Source organism: Sabethes cyaneus, chromosome 3 (assembly GCF_943734655.1).
Source record: "Sabethes cyaneus chromosome 3, idSabCyanKW18_F2, whole genome shotgun sequence".
Lineage (NCBI taxonomy): Eukaryota > Metazoa > Arthropoda > Insecta > Diptera > Culicidae > Sabethes > Sabethes cyaneus.
Genome location: NC_071355.1, coordinates 73,378,330 through 73,401,517, shown reverse-complemented (window position 1 = coordinate 73,401,517; position 23,188 = coordinate 73,378,330). Strand labels below are relative to the sequence as shown.

Genomic DNA, 23,188 nt, shown 5'->3' with positions numbered 1-23,188 from the left:
CGGCGGTTTCTCAAGTTTCGTACAAATAAATACCCCAAACCGGTAAGCAATTTCGGAGCATTCTCCCCATATTACCAGCGTGCCAGCCCTCCAACCCCGTTGACACGTCGAGCAATCCAGGTAGTCCCCCTCACCGGGGAACCGGCCGACAGGCGCATTTTGATGCAGCTTTAACTAACACATCTCATTTGCGTCTCCCCGGAGAGCACTTTTCCTGGAAAATTACAACCGTAGGTGGTGGAGGAGCAAAAAAACTACAGCTGGTTATTACTTTATTCTGTTTGTTAGCACGGCAAACATCCCAAACACCTTCCTCGGCCGGTTTTCCCTGCCAGTCGCCCTCCCTTTGCCATCAGTCAACATTACGAGGATTGAAGCTGCCGGATGTGGGCATGTGGGTAACACACACTCAGAACTTCATACGGGAGAGAATATATACTGTAGGGATGAAGCTACTTCAACCGTTGATCGTCGTGATGGTGCTGATGACGATGATAATAATGATGATACTCCGGCCTGATGATGGTGGCGATATGGAAACATGCGGTGCATTCATTCATATGGAAACATACCGAGCAAGGTTTGGCGCAAGTCCTAGCTTGTTAGCAGAAGTTGAAGTAGTTGTTGGCATTCTTCACGTAGAACACGTTCGTAGGATAACTTTTTCTTTGTGATCTAAATTATTTCCCAGAATTGAGTGCTTCTTCTTACTTTTGTTCTTGTAGAATGTGATGTTATGAAAGTGAGTCGAAAAATACGAAATCGACAGAAGATTCCGGAGCAAATATTATCAGTTGGTATATTTGTCAGTTAACTCAGTTTGATCACTTGAGAAATTATTTTTAGAGTAACAAACCACAGTATTCCGCTGCTAATCCGACACATGACAATCGCAGAAGTCGTTAATTCGGATCCATTCCAGATTATAAAACCCGATTTAATCCACCTAGTGGTGAAAGGAACCTTTGTTATACGGTCTTACTTGCTATTTGAGATAGAAATCGACACGGCTTCGGAACATAATTCATCTATTGGTTATCGTTACGCAGTGCGTTGGTTTACATAAAATTTTTGAAAATTGAATAAGTTTACAAAATTTGATCAAAATAAGAACACTTTTAAATTTTGATAGATCCTTTTTTCATGAAATTGCTGAGTAAGGATAAGTAAGTTATTATTAATCTGTTGTTATTAATCTGAGTAAGTGCAAATAAAAGTAAGTTGTAAGAGGAAATCTTATTCTTTAACATATACATTGTTTAGTAAAGGTCTAGTTTATAGGTTTTTGAACTATGCATAGTTTCCTGTAATGCTATTCCACAGAGAACAGACATCCATTCACGAACAAATTTTTTGGGAATTGTTGGATAAAATTTCAAATTAAAATCACCTAATATGCTAGCGTCACCACCACTATAGTTTCCCAACTAAATGATTCTTTTGATTTGCACACTGACAACCTTTGGCTCCTCTGGCGCTAGTTTATATGGACTATAAGCGTTATGCTAGCGCCAGAAGCTAGTGGTTGTGAGTTTAGTGTAGAATTTTATGCGCCTTCAGCAACATCATCACTATAGTTTCCCAACTAATTTGACATAAGTTTTATCCAAGTGGGGACCTTTTGCTTGGATGTCTGTTCTCTGTGGCTATTCTATTTGAATCACATCAGTAGAGTTTTCTTGTATAATTTTCATCAATTTTTATTAACCTTCGGTTACTCACGCTGTTGTATTTGATACAGCACGTGTAGGTTTTCCAACGCCATATTGTTATAAAGTTACAAAACGTTGTTTAATTAACGTATATTCTTCAACAAACTTATTGTGCGCAAAATGTCATAATTATTCAATGCATTAATAATTTAAACTGTTGGGAAACTGTATGCAGCAAAACTATCAGCAAATGTAAAATGTTTAAAATGTATCCGTCTGCTGGTAGTCGAGTAATTCGGAGTCAAAATTGGGGCATTCTTTATAATCAAAGTTCTACAGTTCCTAAAAAAGCAAACATACAGGTATACTATTTTCAGCAAAGTTGTGTATTTTTATTATTTGTACAATTTTGTAGTACATATAAAAGTTATACAACAATTACAAAAAGAGCAAAAATAGAAAAACTGATTTTACAAATTCAAATAAGATTTTTCTATCTTCGCTGCAGAGATAGAAGGTTACTGTTTTCAACAAAATTTCTTGTAATAATATGTTCTATAACTTTGCAGAACACATCAATGTGTTATATTGACACTGAAGAAAAATAAATTTTTTATTTCACTTTTAGGGGGATTAATCAAAATTAAAATTCTACCAGACGATAGAGCTTTCAATTTCAAGTAACTCTTACAATGGTTTAATAAACTTAAAACCAAGTTTTCCCAGTCAAAACTCCCTTGCGCGTTTTCTTTGGTTTGGGACTATTTTGCGCGCGAGTAACTGTATTACAAAAGTTGGCGCGAGTGTTCGAGGGTTAATATCTTTTGACCGGTAAAACCAATTCTTATGAAATTTTGCATATATATTCGTAGTGTGAAAACATCTCGTTTGATATTAAAATAATTGAAATTAGGTAAATTTTCTTCGTTAAAATCATTCCAAATTATTGTTAATTTTGGTGTGGTGTATACGGTTGCTCATAACTTTCAAATTAAACGTCCAATCAAAAAATCATTCAATAGTGATCTATTAGGATATATTATCTTTCAAATGAGACTAATAGCGCATAAATCGGTTTGGCCATCTCTAAGAAACAGGCGATAATTATTACCTTGTCAAAACAGGTTTTTTAAGACTAACTTCTAAACTACTTGTTTGTTTTCAATAAAAAAATCCTGAACAATTTAGCTTTAATAAGGGCTTTCATTTGATACTAAGATCGTTGAAATCGGTCATGTAGTTCCGGAGAAACCCGTGTCACGTATTTTTCACATTTTTCCTTATAACTTTTAAACGAAACGTCGTATCACGAAACAACTCAATAGTGATCTACTAGACAATAATACCTTTCAAACAAAAGTAATAGCGAACGATTCGGTTCAGCCATCTCTGAGAAACAGGCGATAGAAAAAATCATTACATACATACACACACACACACACACACACACACACACAGACATTGCTCAAATCGTCGAACCCTATCGATTGGTATATGTGACTTGGCCCTCCGGGCCTCGGATCAATTTCGTGTTTTTCGACCAATTTTTAAACCTTTGTTATAGTATAACAAAGGTAAAACATTGAAGAGAAATATACTTCTCTCAATGGAGCAAATGTATCGAATATGGAGGGTAAGATCATCACCCGTAGCGTATTACTAGAAAATTATGTTATTGTGTTATTAAATATTGAACATGTTAGTATTCCCAGTTGGCCTCGAGGTATGATGCTGGCCTAGCAAGCCAGTCGTTGTATGTTCGAATCTCGGCTGGGAGAGGCTGTTAGAGTCAATAGGATCGTAGTAACTGGCCCTGCAGTTGTCGTGCACTCTATCAGCTGGCGGCAAAGTCTGTCGAATAAACACGGAAGGCAAGTTCCGATAACGGAATGTAGCACCTAGGCTTTGCTTTTTTTAGTATTCATTATTTAAAATATTTTAAAACAGATCAAAATCGTCAAATGTCAAAATAATAAACAAAACAAACGCGAGTGCCACCGATGCGCATCCATCCTGATCCTGATGTAACTTCTCGCGAACATCCGGTCCGTTGGGCTTGCGTGGAATTGCACCAGAGCTGTTCGTTACAAGAGCTGTTACGGCGAACATCTCCTCCCCCCCGTGATGCCTTAATTTCTGATTTAGCGTCAAAAGGTCCTATGTCCAGTACAGCCAACTTCACAACAACCCTTTTCAAAACACCTGCTGAGGTCTGTGCATCTGCTCAACGTGCTACTCCATCTTTTCCTGGAAGTGTTTGAATCACTAGTTTCTAATATTCTGATTTCGTCTGTTGCGAAAACCTTCACCAACAACTTCATACGACTAATAATAGTTGGTAGATATTCTGCTAGGCAATGACGCCAGAAATTATCCAGGGTGTGCTCCAGCTATTCCTCAGTGCCATACCAGTATTCGTGGGAAATTTCTCCGGTTTTTGCACACCGCTCGAATTGAGCTGTAGAAATAGTTCGGTGTTAAAGACTCCTGGTAGGCCGTTTCCAGTGGGATGAACGTTAATGGTCTGGAATTAACTCTTTATAAGGCCGTGGCAATAAAATTGCCACCAACGAAAAATATTTGTTTTGCGTCTATAAGGACATCAATATAATTATAGAAGCAAAATAAAAAATTTTTGTTGGTGGCAATATAGTTGCCACTGCCTTATAAAGGGTTAACCATGCTTTCAGCTTCTGTCAGTACCGCGAGGATCGATTCGTCATCCAGCTTTTACTCTACCGGGATGCATCCCAGCGCTGATCTGACAGCCCGAACCATCCTCTCCCAACAGCCACCCATATGGGGAGCAGCAGGAGGATTAAGGGGTTATGTAGTGTTAGGAGGCTTAAAAAAGTGGATTTTGATTAAAGTGAAAATTTTTATACATCTTACGATAGTTTTTGGCTGTATTTTAACATATTTTGTTTTTAAAAAAAGTTATTGAAATAGCTGCTATAGTCAATCTCTTGGAACTCTTCTAAAATAAGGCGTCTTGCGGTGAGAACGATATCTATAGACTAAATCATCGGAAGTCGAAAAACCGAAAAGGAATCGGTGATATAATATATTTTTTCTATAGATTGATCGAAGGAATTAGCAAATTAATCATTTTTGACGCAATAGCAGCTTCTCAAACATCAAAAAATCGATTTTTGACATAAATTTTGCTCTTAAATTGTCTATAAAATGTCAGATATTAATCGGTGAAAACCCCCTTCGATTCAAAATTTCAAAATTTGATCAAAATTTGAAGTGATTCGGTGTAGCCGTTTTCGAAAAATTTTGCTCACCGACTTTGAAAACATGGTTTTGAGAAAAACGCGTTCAAAGTTTCGCGTTCCTTCTTCAATCGCTCTGACACGTCATTACAAATATGCGTAGAGCTTCGTTAATATTTGTCGGATTGGCATGAAATTTTCTGTGTGCATACTTAAATAAATGTAAACTACGATTTTGAAATAAACAGAAAATCGATGTTTCGAAAGCTCTAACTGTATATAACCCTTTAAACCATCATTGTGTATGAGCATTCGTGAAAGGGCTTCCTAACCCAGAAAGGACTCATTTTAGTTTAGTACAAAATTGTCGGAGAACATTTCCTGCAATCGGTTCGGTAAAATTTTACCGAAATCTAAACAGCAGAACGTTCGGTAAAATTTTTTATTGCACCAAACATTATTAATGATCTGTAAACGTCGATTGGCACCATCGAAATTTTTACCGAACGTTCAGCTGTTTAGATTTCGGTAAAATTTTACCAAATTCGGTGCTTTTTGTTAAGTGTGTGCGGAGATCTTTGCTGTGCTATGAACCTTCTAGTCGCTTTCTTGTATGCATCGGTGGTTTAACTGGCAACTACTTCAAGATGGATAGCTCTTATTGTAGGGCAAATAAAAAAGAAAACCCAACTTTTTTCAAAGTGTAATGGGAACATAACTTCACGACTTACTCAATTGGACTAACGATAAGGCCTGCGCAGTATAATTTCTCCATCTATTTCGGTCCATAGCAGTTAATCTACAGTTCCGCGGGCACCCAGTGCTCGCCAGATCTCGCTTCAGCTGGTCTTGCCACCTTGCTTGCTGTGCCCCTCTTCGTCTTGTTCCTGCCGGATTCGATGCGCAAATCATTTTTGCAGGATAGTTGTCCGGCATTCTAGCAACATGTCCTGCCCAACGTATCCGTTCAGCTTTAACATCTTTCTGAATACTTGGTTCGCGGCAGAAACGCGCGAGCTCGTGGTTCATTCTTCGCCTCCATACACCGTTATCTTGCGCGCCGCCAAAGATGGTTCTTAGCACCCGCCGTTCAAAAACTCCGAGTTCCCGTTGGTCCTCTTCTAGCAGTGTTCACGTTCCATGCCCGTAGAGGACAACCGGTCTAATCAGCGTTTTGTACAATGTGTACTTTGTACGGGGACTCCGATTGTTCGATCGCAAGTATTTGTGGAGTCCGTAGTAGGCTCGACTTCCTCTGATAATACACCTTTTAATCTCACGGCTGGTATTGTTGTCTTCTGTAGCCAGTGAGCCAAGGTATACGAACTTGTCGACTACCTCAAACTCATTCCCGCCGATTGCCACGGTACTGTCCTAGCGGGCCGATCGTACTCGGTCCCGCTCCCCAGTATATACTTTATTTTAGACGCATTAATCTTCAACCCAATCTTCTCTGCTTCGCGTTTCAGTCTGGTGTACTGATCTTCCACCGCCTAATATGTTCTGCCGACAGCATCCACGTTGTCAGCAAATCAGATAAATTGACTGTATTTATTGAAAATCGTGCCCCGCATTTCGATCACCGCACGTCTAATAACACCTTCAAGTATAATGTTGAATAGCAGGCAGGAAAGGACATCTCCTTGTCGAAGTCCTCTGCGAAATTCGAATGGGTTTGACAGTCCACCCGAGATTCTCACACAGCACTGAATCCCATCCAACGTAGCCATGGTAAGTGTAGTAAGCTTACCCGGAAAGCCATTTTCGTCCAAAATTTTCCATAGCTCTTGTCGGTTTACGCTATCATATGCGGCTTTGAAATCGATAAACAGGCGATGCGTGGGGACATGGAAATCGCAGCACTTCTGGAGGATCTGACGCAGGGTGAAGATTTGGTCCGTTTACGATATGGGCGTCGATCATATTCCATGAAAAGGGGTGAAAAGGCATGAAAAAGGGTGGATGGTTGCAGACGCAATAACAAACAAAACTGGATGGACATCATTAAGGCTGTGCGAGATTGGCTTTTTCGGTGTCGAGACGAAACGAAACGAAATTCAAGCTCAATTTCGATTAGGCGAAATTAGTTGAAACGAAATAATGACCAATTTCGAACTCTCGAAAGGAAACGAAATTACATTTTAATTTCGTCGAAATTTCTATAAGGCCATTACAAATATTTTAAAAAATCTTGTGTCCCTCCGGTGTTGGGCCGCTGAAGGGTTGAAAAACAAACAAAGAGAATTTTTTAATCGAGCAAAAAAATATATGGATTTTAGGCATTTTTATTTTAAGTTTAAACGTGAAAACCAAATCTATTCTTGCTTTTAATATATACATTGTTAATTTCCATACCAAAGTCTACGAAATAAAGTCAAAAACGAAAGAAAATTTTTGGCCGATTGTCGGAAATTTCGCTGTTTGAATTTCCATTTCTATTTCATACTAGAAGCGTTAACTTAACTCGTACACTCATTTTTCAAGTTTTTCAGGCTGTAGAGCCCACAGACAATTGATTTTATAAAAAAATTTAACTCATATCCTTCAACCAATTTCCTAGAGGGGGGAGTGACAAGAACTTTTAAAATTATTTGCAATGGCCTAATTGAAAAGTACCAAACAGGAATGTCTTGAATTATAAACCTACTTACCCTGATCTTCGACACAAACCAGACCTCTCTAGGCTCTAATAGGCCCTTTATGAGATACTGCAGTCTGCGTCTAATTAGTGCTCCGCAATTGCTGAGCAAGTGTTCCGAGGTTTCGTTCTTGGCATTGCAAAAGCGAAAGACATCATCTTGTACAAAACCAAGGTTTTGAAGATGATATTTGCACGGATAATGTCCTGTCATAAGACCGGTAAATGTGCTGAGATCTCTCTTACATAGCAAATTTTGAGTAACTTTAATACTCGGCGTTGTAAATCAGCCGCAGATGCTGATTACTGAAAGGAATCGTAGCATAACATTCTAGCATCCTTGATACATAAAGACCCGATTTGACGCCTTCCTCAGTTCTTAACTCAGTTTGCTTTCCAAGTCATTCGATAACTTAAAAAAAAAATTTATAACAATATTCTTTCTAAGAGCCGAAGGAAACAGTAGAAGAAAGTAATGAAACATATGCGTTTTATAGTATTTCCGAACGAGACAAAACGTGGAAAGAGCGACAATTAGATTCGGGGAGGGGCATTAAAGCAACAGTTCAAAATCCGTTCTTTTTACCAAACTGGGAGATCCACAGATTGAATCAAGCTATAATGGGAGCCAATTGTAATCGTATTCAAACCTAACTTTTCTGTCAAGCCCCGTGATTCGCAGTTATAGGTGGATGCACATGTTAACTAAACTTGCTTTTTGAAGCTGAAGTATTTTTTATGCAAAAGTTTGACTTTGAAATCAAAATGTCCAAAATGTATATAACGCCTTTTCAAAATAGATGAAACACACTATTTCGTTTTTTAAATTCGATAATTTGTTCAAGTCAGAGAGTCAGGGTTGACAATTACTGTTGTATCTAATTCCTATAGAACCACTTTTCGACTCCGATTTTGTCACGTCGAATGTCACCCAGGCAACCAATAAGCATCACCAATGCTATTCAAATGCAAGCCAATAAGCAGGCGACTTAAAGACTTAAATGCTACTATAATGCCATTTTGGCGAAATGTATGGCTACTTTACTGCTTACCTTCTTGTAGTGCTGAAAATGAGAATGTGCAGCTAATTACCGACAAGAAGAATTTTAATAGAATTGTGGATGCCAATTTACAACACCTATGCAGTCAAAAAGCTAATATACAGTAATATACGTGCAGTATAAAATGCCAGATATGCTAATAGGCGGTTGATTTGCTGCTTATGTTAATGCTTATTGGTTATCTGGGCACTTTGCTCGACTGGTCTACTTTTGGTATTATGTAAGTCACATTCGACACGATTTTGTTGCGCCACTCAGCTCAGTCAACCGCTAAAAATGACTAAAAATTTTCATACAATAAGAGATGTACAAGTGACTGAGAGGCAAAGGGACCCCGAGTAAGATCGGGTAATCAGCTAGTACCAGAATACATGTGTGCCAAGTTTAGTGCAAATCGGTCAAAGCGTTCTGGAATTATGGTGGGACATGTAAACATACAAACATACTCATGCTCACTTTTATAAATATATACGAAGATAGAATATATTGAATTGTTCATATTATGCAGGGGGAGGATGTGGCATTCTGATATTCATCATGTGTGATAATGACATCTGGCGAAAAGATTCACTGTGGTGCACGATACACTTCGTTGAATGCGTGAAGGATTTTGGCTATACAATGCCCGCAAAGAGCACAACAGGATGCTAATATAAGCCAAATAATGCGAATTTGATTGAAAAAAGTTTGAATTTACCAAATTGTACAATTTTTCGTCCTATCGGAAAATATTGGGCAATTTTCAATGTAAATTGTAGAAGTGTGGCAAAACAACCAAAACACTCTGACAAGGAAAAGTGGTGGGCAAAGATGACAGATACAGATAGATATATTTAGTTTTTTGAAAGGTTTATCACCAATTCAAATCAACTCAAGATTGTGCTAAGAAAATTATTGAATTTGATAACGTGAGTAAAAAGTAGTATCCACTAAACGCAATAAATTCGCACTGAAATTATTTGAAATGATTCGACAAGAATGATGAATTATTCAAACTGACGTTGTTTGATAAAAAATGAGTTTCAATTAACTAGATTAGCGTCATTTCCGTTTACTTGTTTCACATCCTTTTGCAAGATGTCAAATGATCGAACAAGCTTCACGGCGCGACAAGTGCTCGACACTCCGACAGTTCGACTCGCGATCTCATCCAGATGTGGCTCATATATTATTTATTTCCTCTAATGGAATATTGCGACGGACGGATACCATCGCAGAAATTCAAAACGAACCGCTTCGTTTCGCCGTTTCTATTTATCTTTTTATCGATTTCGGTTCTCGGGTTGAGTGCAACTTCTTGCCAACCTCCGAATGCTTCGAGAAATAGGGAAGCGTGAGAGAAAACTTCGCACCAGCAAAAGTTTTTTTCCAGAAGGATTCGTTTTCGATGCAGTAGTTCCAAGGAGGAAAAAAATGGGAGCAATCGTCCCATGCAGCAGGACGGCGTCAGGCGTCACGTAGTAGAAAAATGATAGTCTAGGAGCGCTGTTCGTTCGCTGTTATTTCAGCTGCACCTGTGCTGTCTGCGCATTCTTTCCCTAGCAGTATGCGGGTTGTCCATAGCAATAACTAGGAATATAGTAGTACTTACCTAGATGCAGGTAAGCTGCTTGATGCACAACTCGAGGGAAGAAGTTTTGCATTTGCGCTTCAGCGCGTTAATGATAGTTGCCAGGTTTCCTTTATTGAGCGTTATGAGACATAACTGCAAAGCACTTTGAGTTGTGGGCGAAACAGATATTATGTTGTAGATTTTTATGTTCTCGAATGTTATCGTGAAAAGCGGGAACTTTCGCGATTAACATAAGAAACTGTCGAATTACCATTCATAATGAGAGAAGTCATAAATCAAGAAATTGTTTTTCTTATCCTCCCGAAAAAAATCCCTTAAAGAGCAACGTTTCTAACCTGCTAAAGGCAGGCATTTGGCTGTCAGCTATGCTAAACGCATTTCCGTCTCATTTTCCACGCTTGAATGCCTTTTGCAATAGCTGTAAACATCCACAAATATTTTTCGTTACGCTTACCGAACCAATCACATCGAGAAAAGCCGGAACAGGATAAATCGTTGCTCTCCCCCTCCCGTCCCTCATTGGATAGGTACAAGAATAACATTCGAACGAACCGGCTCTCGTTTATTTTTCCCCTGCGCTTGCATCATCGTTGCTGTTCTCATAAGCTCCCTTCTGAAAAGCCACCCACGGCCCATCCCTACTTCATATTGAACATTCACCTTATCCGTCTTAGTGTGTTTTTTACCGCTAACCGATCGAGTCTACCTTCCGTGTGTGTGCTAAGGAGGAAAAATAAAACATGTTTCCTTATCTGCTGGCAAGGTTTGTTGGCTTGGTAATAGATCTTTCAGATAAAGTTTCTATTTTTGCAAAAGCACACACGGCGTGCGTCCTCCCGGTCGAAACCGTTCGAGTATTAAATAACTTTTTATTTCTGCTATGATCGATTATGTGTTGCTTTGGTGTTCATGGGGGCTGTCAGTTTCCACAGCTGCCCAAAAAGAGCCTGCAGAAGTATATAATGCGGTAACATCTGCTCACATATGTGAGTGGGTACTTTGCACAAGTTTCGTCTTCACTCGCAATGTTTACTCGGTAAATTTGCGGGAAAAAGTTTCGCAGTTTTCAAACGCAGTTGTATGTACCTACCCATTGGTGCCATGGCTATCCGCAAACTTTATCTCGCAATCGATAACCGGTTTCATCTGTTGCCTACCGAAGTTTTCTGCATTGGGTAGGATGATTCATACAGTTTCATAATTTCCATTTATAACTGATATATGGAGACTTTTGCAACACATTGAACCGTAAAAAAATTTTGAAAACTTTTCTGTTGCCACCAAGTGACGAGACGATTTTGCTATCAAAAACTTGACAGTGGGAACCTCCTATCTCATTCCACGTTAAACGTTGATTGACAAAGTGTTCCATGCACTGCACAATCTTTTGAAAATTTCACTGATGATGACAGTCAAGCATCCAACGTGCTCATGCTTTGTTCAATCTTGATTCCGTCATCTTCTCGCTGTTCACAAATTGATTTCTGAAAAATTCCCTTTTGCAAATATTTGCCGCAGGGAAACGTAATTCCTCTGATATCTACCGACAGCGACACACGACGTTTGATGGTGGAATTCGTCGCATAGTCACACCCTCATTGCCCGCGAACTGTGTACTTATTGTACAGGAATAAGAATAATAATACCCTAGACAGCTAGGTGGCAATTTGTCGGAATCGGAATCGAACCAAAGGGTGTGAAGTTATTTAAAAATTCCTTTCCCGTCTCGCTTTTCAGGCACGGTGCCAGGCAGATGTTCAGATTTCGCGGAGGCATTGCGCACTTACGGAAGAGCACACCGAGCGATATTTGAATTTCGGAAGCAGCAGCGGCAGGAGCTCGGGGTGCAAAGCACTTAAGAGGTTTATTTGCATATGGGGCTTAAAGACTAGGTAGGAAGGTTTCTACTGACAAAGGCACTGCAAGGGATAAGGTAAAAATGTATATTTCACCACTTTTGAAAATTAATGTTTGGAGAATAAACGCTTTCCAACGTCTTATGAGGAATTCTACGTCTATGAATAAGTGTACGGTACTTGAAAATGACTAGATTAGAGAATACCAAAGGATGTTTTATCTAGGAAATCTTAATAGAGTATTCAAGACGATTAGTCACAGATTTTAGCTTTTCCAATGCAACACGCTTATCTACACATTAAGACAACTACAATTTATCATTGAATTAAGATCCAATGCCAACAGAAACAAGTTAATGAATCCAACAGTAATTATTTTAGACCAATAGCCAGGGTATTAGGTAGCTTAGTGCAAATATTTCAGGAGGTGATAGTAGGCCACATTTGATTAATCCTTTTGCGCACATGGTCAAATCTCAACACTGAAAATTGACCAAAAACCTTCTGTTTCATGAAATTTAGTAACCTGAAGTAAAAAACTTTGAAATAAGTGTTTCTCAAGGCGTTTTCATCAAATTGCTCCCAAAAAGGCGCGATAAAGTTGATTGCTTTCATCTATCAATCTGAAGCTCTAATACTATTGTTCAATTCTGTTCACTTCGTTCTTTGACTGAAACACCTAGCTCTTTTAGTTTTGTTGCAATTTTATTTTAAACACAACGTATTGAGTGTTAAATTAGTACCGTAAAACTGGGTAACATTGATCACCGGGGTAACATTGATCAAATGGACCATTCGCATAAATAACCGAAATAAACAACTTCCGCCAACTTTCCCGAACTGATCAATGTTACCCCCAATGATTAATGTTACCCCGTTTTACGGTATCTGAAAACAGCACGAATTCATACATCACGCATAGCACATTGGATTACCGCATGCGACGAACACGAAACAGACTTCTTGGGTCTCTTTAGGACATTCGAGAAAACTATTGCAGCATCAAAATGCATTTTTTGGAAAAACTTGCAGACAGTCACATTTGCTTCGCCAATTGTGTAGCAAGGAAGACCCAGAGGGAGTATGGTTGTACCGTTGGCAACCTAATGCAAGTACATAGCAAGTAAACACACATCCAGAATCGTTTCGTCAGATAATGATTTCAATTCAAGGACATATCCAACAAAGTACCGTCGCTACCGAGATGGAGCGTTGTTTTCAACGAGGCTTCGAGGAGAGCTGCATCAAACAAACCAAAGCGACTTGAGTTGCGTAGTGGCGAACCCACTACTTATGGAAAACATGGTTGTTGCTGTTGTTGTTTTTCATACGTGTCAGACTGTGTCTGTCGCACGCGGTGATCTAGTGTGCTATGCATGAACTCGCCCAGTTTTCAGATACTAATTCAGCACTCAACACGTTACGATTAAAATTAAACTGTAACGAAACTCACGCCGAACAATGAATTGTAGAACAGTACCAGAGCTTCAATTTGGTAGATAAAACCAATTAATTTTATCACACCTTTTAAGGAAAAAAATTAATGAAAACACCTTAAAAACCACTTATTTCAAAGCTTTTTACTTCTGAAAATTTACTAAATTTCATGAAGCAGGTGGCTTAACGACAATTATCGGTGTTAAATTCTCAGCTTTCGAATGAAAGCAACAGAATTGAGCTAGTCAGCGTACTTTTTGAACTAGAGCTAATTTAAGAGAAACAGATCCGAAAACTAAAAATGTTTAATAACTCTGCTAACTATTGAGATTTGACCATGAGCGTATAAAATTTTTTTTTCGTCAAATGTGTTCTCATGTAACCCCTTGAAATATTTGCACTAAGCTACCCAACACCTTGTATATTCACCCTAATAGGTGAATTTATGATCACCCTAATAGTGTGAGAAGATGTGCTATATTTTGTTGATAAACTTTTCTAAAGAGACCGTCGTTGAAAATTAACGCATTTTTTACGCAATAGAAAATGAACGTGTCGTGTGGATCTAGGAGAGAATCAGGCAGAATGGACCATTTGTGAATTCATCACGGTACGATGAAATCGGTGACATTCAACTCTCCTGATGTTTTTCAAACGAATTGATACTATTCGTGTTTATTCTCCGGCCTTTGAGTTAATTTTAGTCGCTCTTGTTAGGTTTTATTATGTATTTAGGGGTGAATTGGGTAAAATGGACTATTCTTGCATTTTGCACAGTATGAAATGGATGGGATTTGATTCTTCTGATGTTTCGACATCATTTGGAAGCTATTTGAGTTCATCTCACGGGCTGCAAATAAGGTTTTAAACTGTTGGATAAGATTGATAGGATTTGGACTAGATTTGGATCGGATTTGGATTACATTTGGAGATAGATCTGGACATGGGCTTGGAATTAGATTGAATTTAAACTAGATTTGAATTGGCTTTTGATGCGGATTGGATTTGAATTTTTATTAGATGTAGATTCGGATTGAATTTGCATTGGATTTAGATTAGAGCTGAATTGAATTTGGATTGGATTTGGATATTTATTTGGATAGGATTTGAATGAGATTTGGATTGTATTTAGATGGATTGTATTGAATTTGGATAAGAGTTGGATTGAATTTGGATTTGAATTTAAGAATCCAGAGGATTTTTATTTTATAGTGCAGGCGAATCCCGTTCCGAGTTATAGCTATACCTGGGATTCAACTCTTGGATTCTCCTATAAGAATCCTGCTTCTATAAGCAAGGTATTCTGTGCGAATCCTCTGCAGAATTCTTTCACATGATTCCAATGCGAGGAATCTCAGAGACTCTGTGCGAATGTTTTTGGTTCGTCTTGGTAGAGCTGTGGAAAAAAGAACCCACCGTCTAAAAACCGCCAGTACGAAGAGCATGTGCTCGCCGGTCCAGAGGAGAGGTTCGCCAGCAACGACTCATGGATTCAGATAGACTGGAATGGATTTGGATGTTTATTTGGATTTCGATTCAATCTAGATGAGATTTGGATTGAATTAGGATTGAATTTGGATATTTATTTAAATTGAATTTCGATAGGATTTGGATTGGATTTAGATGGATTGGATTGGATTTGGATTAGAGTTGGATTGAATTTGGATTGGATTTGAATATTTATTTGGAAAGGATTTTGATGTGATTTGGATTGGATTTAGATAGATTGAATTTTATTTTTGATTTTGAATATTTATTTGGATAGGATTTTGATGTGATTTGGATTGGATTTAGATAGATTGGATTGAATTTGGATTAGAGTTGGATTGAATTTGGATTGGATTTGAATATTTATTTGGATAGGATTTTGATGTGATTTGGATTGGATTTGAATATTTATTTGGATAAGATTTTGATGTGATTTGGATTGGATTTAGATAGATAGGATTGGATTTGGATAGATTTTGATTGAATTTAGATTTATTTATTTATTTATAGCTTATTGTATCCATCCAACATATTGTCCTACTGAATATAAAAACATTAAAAATAACACGGTGCGATTGTCACATTGCGAAGGAGTCAGATGCAGGGATTCAGATGCGTGAGAAGGTGCTCGCGCTTTTCCCAAACTCGAACAAGTCTTCAACAGAAGCAAGAGTAAGTAGTAACAGTAACAGAAGCAAAAATTCGGAGCCCCAGTAAAGACAGCAATCGTGTACAGTTAACTTCATTGTTCAGGAGCTTGGAAATAAGTGAAACCTGCTGAATTGTCCGGCGTCTAGTCAAAGTGTCAAGGTTGATTAGTTTACAGCAATCGCGGTGAGGCGGAGGATTCAGAGGATCACGCCAAGGCAAGTTGCGTAGAGCAACGCGGATGAATCGTTTTTGGATTCTTTCATTTCTTAGGTCCCACGGTGAAATGTTATGACGGAGCACTTCGATACACTGACAGTTAGTTTATTGCGTTTACACCAATCAACGTAAATATTTAGTAATTTTTGTAGATGATTGCATTGTCTTCGAAACATCTCACAACAGTATACAGTTTTAGATCGTCAGCGTAAACAATTAAACGAGCAATAATGCAACATCGTTGAAACAAGTAATGAACAACAGTGGTCCCAAGTTGCTCCCCTAGGGTATTCCGCTTAGGTTACCAAATGGCGATGATAGGCAGGTTGGATTGGATTTAGATTAAATCTGGAAGCTTATTTGGATTTGCACACAATCCGGATTGGATTAGGATTGGATTTGGATATTTATTTGGATTGAATTTGGATTAGAGTTGGATTTAAATGAATTTAATTGGATTTGGATGGAATTTGGATGTTTATTTGGATTTGGATTCAATCTAAATGGGGTTTGGATTAAGTTAGTACTGGATTTAGATAAATTTGATCGGATTTTGATTGAATTTGGATGTTCATTTGGACTTGGATTTAATCTGGGTTGGTTTCGGATTGAACTAGCATTGGATTTGGATATTTATTTGAATGGAATATGGATTAAAATTGTATTGAATTTGGATTGCATTTGGATGAGATTTGGATATTTTATGGATTGATTTTGGATTAGAGCTGGATTGAATTTGGATTGGATTTGGATATTTATTTGTATTCAATTTGGATGAATAGGGTGAGACTTGGATTTAGATGGATTGCGATTGGATAGGATTTGGATTGCATTTGGATTTCATATGGATTGGATATGGATTGAACTAGCATTGGATTTGGATTGGATTTGTATATTTATTTGGATTGGATTTGGATGAGACTTGGATTTAGATGGATTGGATTGGATTTGGATTAAGTCTGGATGTTTATTACCTCCCAGTTGGCTTCGAGGTATGACGCTTGTCGAGATATGACGCTGGGAGAGGCTGTTAGAGTCAATAGGATCGTAGCAACTGGCCCTGCAATTGTCCTGCACTCTAACAACTGGCTGCGAAGTCTGTCGTATAAAAACAGAAGGTCAAGTTTCGATAACGGAATGTCGCACCTAGGCTTTGCTTTGCTTTGCTTTTGGATGTTTATTTGGATTTGGATTCAGTCTAGATGGGATATGAGTGGAATTAGAATTGTATTTAGATATTTATTTGGATTGAATTTCGGCAGGATTTAGATAAGATTTGGATTAGATAGGAATTAACTTGGATTTTGATTGAACTTGGATAGGATTTGGATTTGGGTTTTGATTTTGATTGGAGTTGGATTGGATTTGAGTTAGGATTGGATTTTGATGAGATTTGGATAGGATTTGGATTGGATTTCGATTGAACTAGGATTTGATTGTATATTGGATGGAATCCAAATCCGAATCCGAATCCAAATTCAAGCCCAATCCTTATCTAACCCAAATCCAAATATTCCCAATCCAATGGGGTAAACAACACAAGCAGAATGCTCCTCCAAGTGCTGTTTCGAAAGACAAATTATGCAGCAAACGGGGCCAACGTCGGTCTTTAACGAGTCTTCAGCCAAATATCAGCTAGTTTTGATTTTCACCTTACTCGTAGGACTATTCGTGGGAACTGAACATTTGGCGTACTAGTTAAATTAAAGTTATCATTAGGACCACTACATGTATGTTTTTATAAACAAAATAAATAATTGTCAGCTTCAAACAATCAGAAATTGAATCAATTTTGGATCAACGTCGTGGATACCTCGTGGCACGTCCTTTCAAGAGATGCGTCAAATGCCATCTGTCGAATTTTTCATCGGGAGCAGGGCATAATACCACACCGTGTATGTACACAAAACAGTGTTGGTAAAGAAAATAACATTCAAAACACATTGTTCATTAAATCATTAAATCACTGAGAGAATCGTCGAAAGTTATTGAAAAAGTTTTTTCTGTTGTTAAACACCGATTGCGGGATTACGAAAACAACTATCTTCAATGATCCATTCCAACGACGAATTATTAGGAGAAATGTAAAATGTGTGCTTTTTCAGTTACACAACCTAGATAGTGAAAAATAGGAGTGGCACGACTTCTGTAGTCGATCCAAAAGTTTTCCCGTTTACAGCAATCTAATATTTACATACAACGAGCGGAAAACTAAGCAATATTGCTGGAGCAATACCATATTTTATAAATATCGTATCACTGAAATTTGTAGAGCGTCTTAATGGAATACGATACGAAGATCGAAATTAAAGAATTTCAATAAAATATCGTACATTTTTCTAGATCATCGGTGATTCGACGTAAATCGCAGTTATTAGAAGATAATGCAGAGAGCGCTTCCGCATTATTTAGCTAAACTTGTTTTAAACCGATTGGAAATGCACTGAAACATCACTTTTCAGCTTTGAAGCTTCCATAATTTCATGCTTGTTTGAATACACGATTTGAGAGTTCGTTCGCACACAATGGAGTCATCCTCGCTCATTTTTGTTTTCACAATTATTATGTTGTTCAGCAGCAAAATTAATGGGAATCCTAATAAAATGTGAAATAGGTAATAATAATTGTAACCTTATTGTCTTTCTGGCTGGGTAAACCATTTTGTTTCGCTCTTTATAAATGTTTGTTGCTAAACTAAACGAAATTTTCATCACTTTTTATTCACAGGTATAATTGTACGCAGGGTTTCCAATAGGATTCTCCAAAAATCGATTAAACGAAAATATTATATTGAAAATTTGGTAATTTTCTGGTTAAGGAAGAAGCAGTTTTTGCAAAACATTTAGGAAGTTTTATTCGTCGCAGAATTAATATTCTGATAAAAATAGCTTGTGATGACCTTTTTGCAAGACAGGGAAACGAAAGTAAGATTTTAAGTTGTTTTTGTTTATCTGGAGAAATCCATATTTCTCTAACACAATAGCAAATGTCACTGTACTTACGTGAAATATCAAAAATTCTATGTCTGTTATTATGAAAATTGTTTGATTGATGGCCAATAAACCAAATGTAAACAAACCGAGCGAAAGCTCGTTTTTCTGTGCAAATTCAGAAAAAAACAACATTTACATTGAGCTTATTATTCTTTTCAGATGTGGATTGAGAAATGTGCAAGCTTTTAGATTGTTGAATTGTTAATAAGGGATTCTAATCAGCAACTACATTATGATTAATTTCTGCCCACTGTTTTCTGATTAAAAATACAAGATTCACAACTCCACATTCAGAACAAAACATTACAGCACTGCATAGGTAGGTTATTTCATCAAAGAAGGAAAACAGTTCTGCAGCAGCTGCAGTTTTCCTCCATCAACGTGGTTTACGAATATCCAGGTCGGTATGGAATTTGCCGTGTAGCTTTCCATGTTCCATGATGGCTTCGTGTGCGCTCGAGCATCGCTAGCCAAACGGGAGTGTGAAATTAATTACGTTTATTTATTCATTCATTATCTTTCGTTCGGGCAGATTCGCAAATAATTTAATTAAAAATATATTATTTTTTCTTTTGACAATCAAGCAAATTTAATTCGTGACGATGAGACCAGCTTCCGCATGGTAATAAACTGGTTGCACACCGGTATCAATTTGGGTGGTAAATTTCGTTTCGATTGTGGTCGAGAAGATTTACATACCGGACGAGCTTTTGTGGAGATGTAAATGCGCTTTTTGTTAGTTCATCATTATTATTAATTTTTCAATTCATTAAGCTGATTCCGCTATAAGTACTAGCGTGTGCAGGTCCCGAATGATGGAGGGGAATCTTTTACTAAATAATTGAAAATCGAATACATTCCTATATTATATGTGTTTGTAAACTATCTTAAATCATTTGCTCAAAATTCGAACTATTTATTTGATATCGTTAACCCATGACAACCGCTTCTCCGAATTATTAGGTTAATTTTTAGGATCAGCTTCACAGCAAAAATTTAAATGAAATTCAAGCAGTGTACTCCCGATAGCCGATAAGCTGGAAAACTTTACGAATTTTCTCGAAAACAACAACATCAGCTACTTCTTCCATACAAAAGTTTTTAATTCGAAAAACTCAACGGAAAACAATCTGTACTTTAAGAGTACTCGCACTTCAACACATTTTATATACCCAGCAGCATTGAGCACCACTCGCTGGAAAGACGCTAATCGAAGAGCGAAGCTTAACCAGGCGAATAACATCAATTGTAATTAAAAAAGTTTTATTCCTTCTCGGATCGCGTCCCAGCCAGCGAGCGGGCGAGCGCCGGGCGCACCAGAAATCGAGTCAGCCAACAATTATAGCCAGGCAGCTTGGCTGTTGGTATATTTATTGCTGTAACCGAACGGAAGAAATTATACGACCCGTGTTGAACCGCAAACGAACGCTGTAGCATAACATTATTCTAACCATTTGCGGTTCTCCGCACTCGATAAAAAGTTTAAAGCTGCTTGTGCCAAGCCAATTTTACAGTGGATAACCAAGCGTTTACATTGAATTGAATTAGAGGAAACGCCCGATTGAAGGTAGCGTAAAGTAAAGGGTTTCATCACTTACCTTTGGGAAGCAGTCCATTTTCGATCACTTTTGCCTCTAGCAGCAAGCGCGGAAGTAGCAGACATATTGCCGTTATGATATGTATGAAAGCGGAAGTCGGCCCTCCGTGAATCCACAGTGCTCTGTCGAAAAATACGAAAATACGGTATATTATTTAGAGCCAGGAGCAGCCATCACAGTTGCCATCATTGCGACTGGCAGTGAGTTTCGAACAATTTGCGGTTGTACAAAGTGGTGGTGGTGGTGGTTGCAATTATTAGCTTATTTGGCGTTCAATTATCGCTCCATTAGTGGAAGAATGAACGAATAATGAATTTGCTCGGCATGAGCAGAGCAGAGGTGGTCCAACAAGTGTTTGTAATTAATCAATTAGTAATTTGGCACCGACTCGGCAACTTTCGCTAATTAATAGCCATCATCGACTGCGAGAAGTTCTTGAAAGATGAATGGAAGTAATAGCTTACAAAGTTTTAATTATATGCTCTTTCCGAAAATATTTCATAAAACTCTTAAAGTAATCTTTAGGAAATGTATTGACTACAGACTAGCATGAAACATAGCCGGACGCTATCATGAATCATAATTGTTTCCACACTTCCCCGAGACCCACATAGTGCCGTCCAGTTAATCTCATTAGCGGAAACTCGTTCCTTTGACGGACACTGACGTGCGAGCCTCTGAGAGGTGTCGCAATGATAAATCACATTTGTCCGCACTCTCGTCGCGTCGGTTCTAACGAACGTCACCGGTTGGTCGTCGCGCCACGGCGCGTCGTTGCGGTTGTGATTGAGAGCAACAATGCACCACTTGTAGGTAAGTAGTGGGTAGATGGGAGCAGTGCAGTGTCGGTACGTACCGTAGTGTTCCCTCGAAGGCTTCCTCCTCCAGTCCGTCGGTGGGTGCAGACGAGCACAGTCTGGTGCCGGATGCCAGCTTAATGCCATCATTGGCCAGATTCCCTACGCGGAACATCGTGGCAGCCAGCAGCAGGGGCAGAAACAACACCACCAACCCGCAAAACACTATTTGTATGTCCAGTTCGGTGGTCGGCTTTTCATATTTCCAACTCAGCGCGGACAGACCAAGATAGCGGTGCGTTCCCTGGAGCACCAGATAGCCCTGCAGGAGGGTAATCAGTATACCGTACCACACCGACCACAGTGTGTTCAGATGCAACCGCCGGGGCTTTTTGGTGCCGCCTCCGGAAGTGCAGCCTCCCCCGGTGCTAGCATCTGTTCGGTGCTGCCGGTACTGATTGCTGGCCGTTGTTATCACACTATTCGATATGCTTGTATTGAGACTTGGGCATTGCTTCGAGGATGCGTTGGAGGTCGCGGTTATGTTGAGCAGAGAGCGGTTCTTCTTCGATACCTCATTGTTGTTTTCGTAACCGACTAGCGACCCCGTTATCGACATTTTCTTCGAATCGGAACGTTTACGGTTTGAAGCTAGTTACGAAAGAGTTAATCAACTACTGATGAAGTCTTACAGACAGTTAGATTGAGCTTCGAGTCGTCGGATTGCGACGCTCACGACGTGGAAATAAAAAGCTGTTTAGTCCTAGGTGAACACGATGGGATGATGAGCCGTTGCCATTTCTACTGGCTACGTATTTGGTATGAAGTCTTTCCGGCTGCCTCGATATGGTTTGTTCATCGTTAGTTCAGTGCTGATGGCGTGGTAGCAAATCCTAGCGAACGACTGTAAAAAGAGAACAATGAAAACCAAACAATTAGACAGAGATGCTTTTTGTAGTTAATGGATATTACATGGAACAAAATATTTTTATTGCATGATCTAGGGTAGATGATCCATTAGTTGCGCCACTAAGCACAATATAACTTCATTTTGCTTGTTTATTGAGCTATATGCTTCAATTAATGCTTGTGGGATATAAATTTATCAAATACAAGGTATTTGTCACAAGGCAAGACAATTGCTTTCGTTGTACGAGAAGCTTTATAAAGAAAAAATGAATTTCCCGATTCAATTATATTGTACCAACAGTTGCGCTAATGTTTCCTTAATTAAGTTTGATGTTCCTGTAATTGTGTTATTCCATATACATTGCTAGGTTGCTAGGTGAAAAAACATCGTAGCAAAACTATAGATGAGCGCCTATAGTTGTGCGCTCCAACTGCGCGTTAGATTTTGGAAAATTGGCATTTTAGCAAACAATGCTTTAATTTTAAATGGTGTAGTCTAACTACCAATACTTCTAAAAGCCTGTTTTATATAATGAATGTAATGGTTTTATCTAAAATGCTACGGTGACGAAAATATGCATTAATAATGAATAGTGGCGCAACTATTGGTACTACCACAACTATTGGATCAACTACCCTATTGCTGTTTTTCACTATTTTAAATCAGCATTGTATTGTGGATTTTCGGCTTTCCAGTCAGTTTTATATCGAAAACGGCTTTTTTTACTGTCTGACGTTTCGGCCTTTGGTTGTGCACTATGGTCAAAAGGTTTAGGTGTGTACATTATTTTAGCACCAAACTAATGCATTTGGAGCCGTTAAAATTTAAGCTTCCGTTCGTTGGTAATCAACGACCAGATAAGAAAACGTAACCATACTGTATTTCTTAACTTTCTTGTTATGGTGACCTTATTCTTAACTCCCTAATAGTACAAAAATCAATCAAACCTCTTTAAAAAAAAAAATTAAAAATTTGGTTTTTTTTTTATATATTCATGCAGTAACTTTCCCAGCTAGCACGCAGCACCAACTCGTAAATATCTCTGAACAAATTCGGAATTGTAAATAAAGCCTAATAAACCACTGATATTCAATCGTTTT

The 23,188-nt window shown here is 38.4% G+C and overlaps 1 protein-coding gene across 1 annotated transcript in view; it reads right to left on the bottom strand.

The window, feature by feature from the left end:
- LOC128742057 (protein tincar) overlaps positions 1-21,797 on the bottom strand; it is a 96,044-nt gene extending 74,247 nt beyond the window's left edge. The window contains exons 1-2 of the mRNA XM_053838250.1: positions 21,238-21,797; positions 20,382-20,503 (exon numbers count right to left, since the gene is read on the bottom strand). Coding sequence (XP_053694225.1) covers positions 20,382-20,503; positions 21,238-21,797 — 682 coding nt within the window. The remainder of the gene's footprint in view (positions 1-20,381; positions 20,504-21,237) is intronic.
- Positions 21,798-23,188: the final 1,391 nt, after the last annotated feature.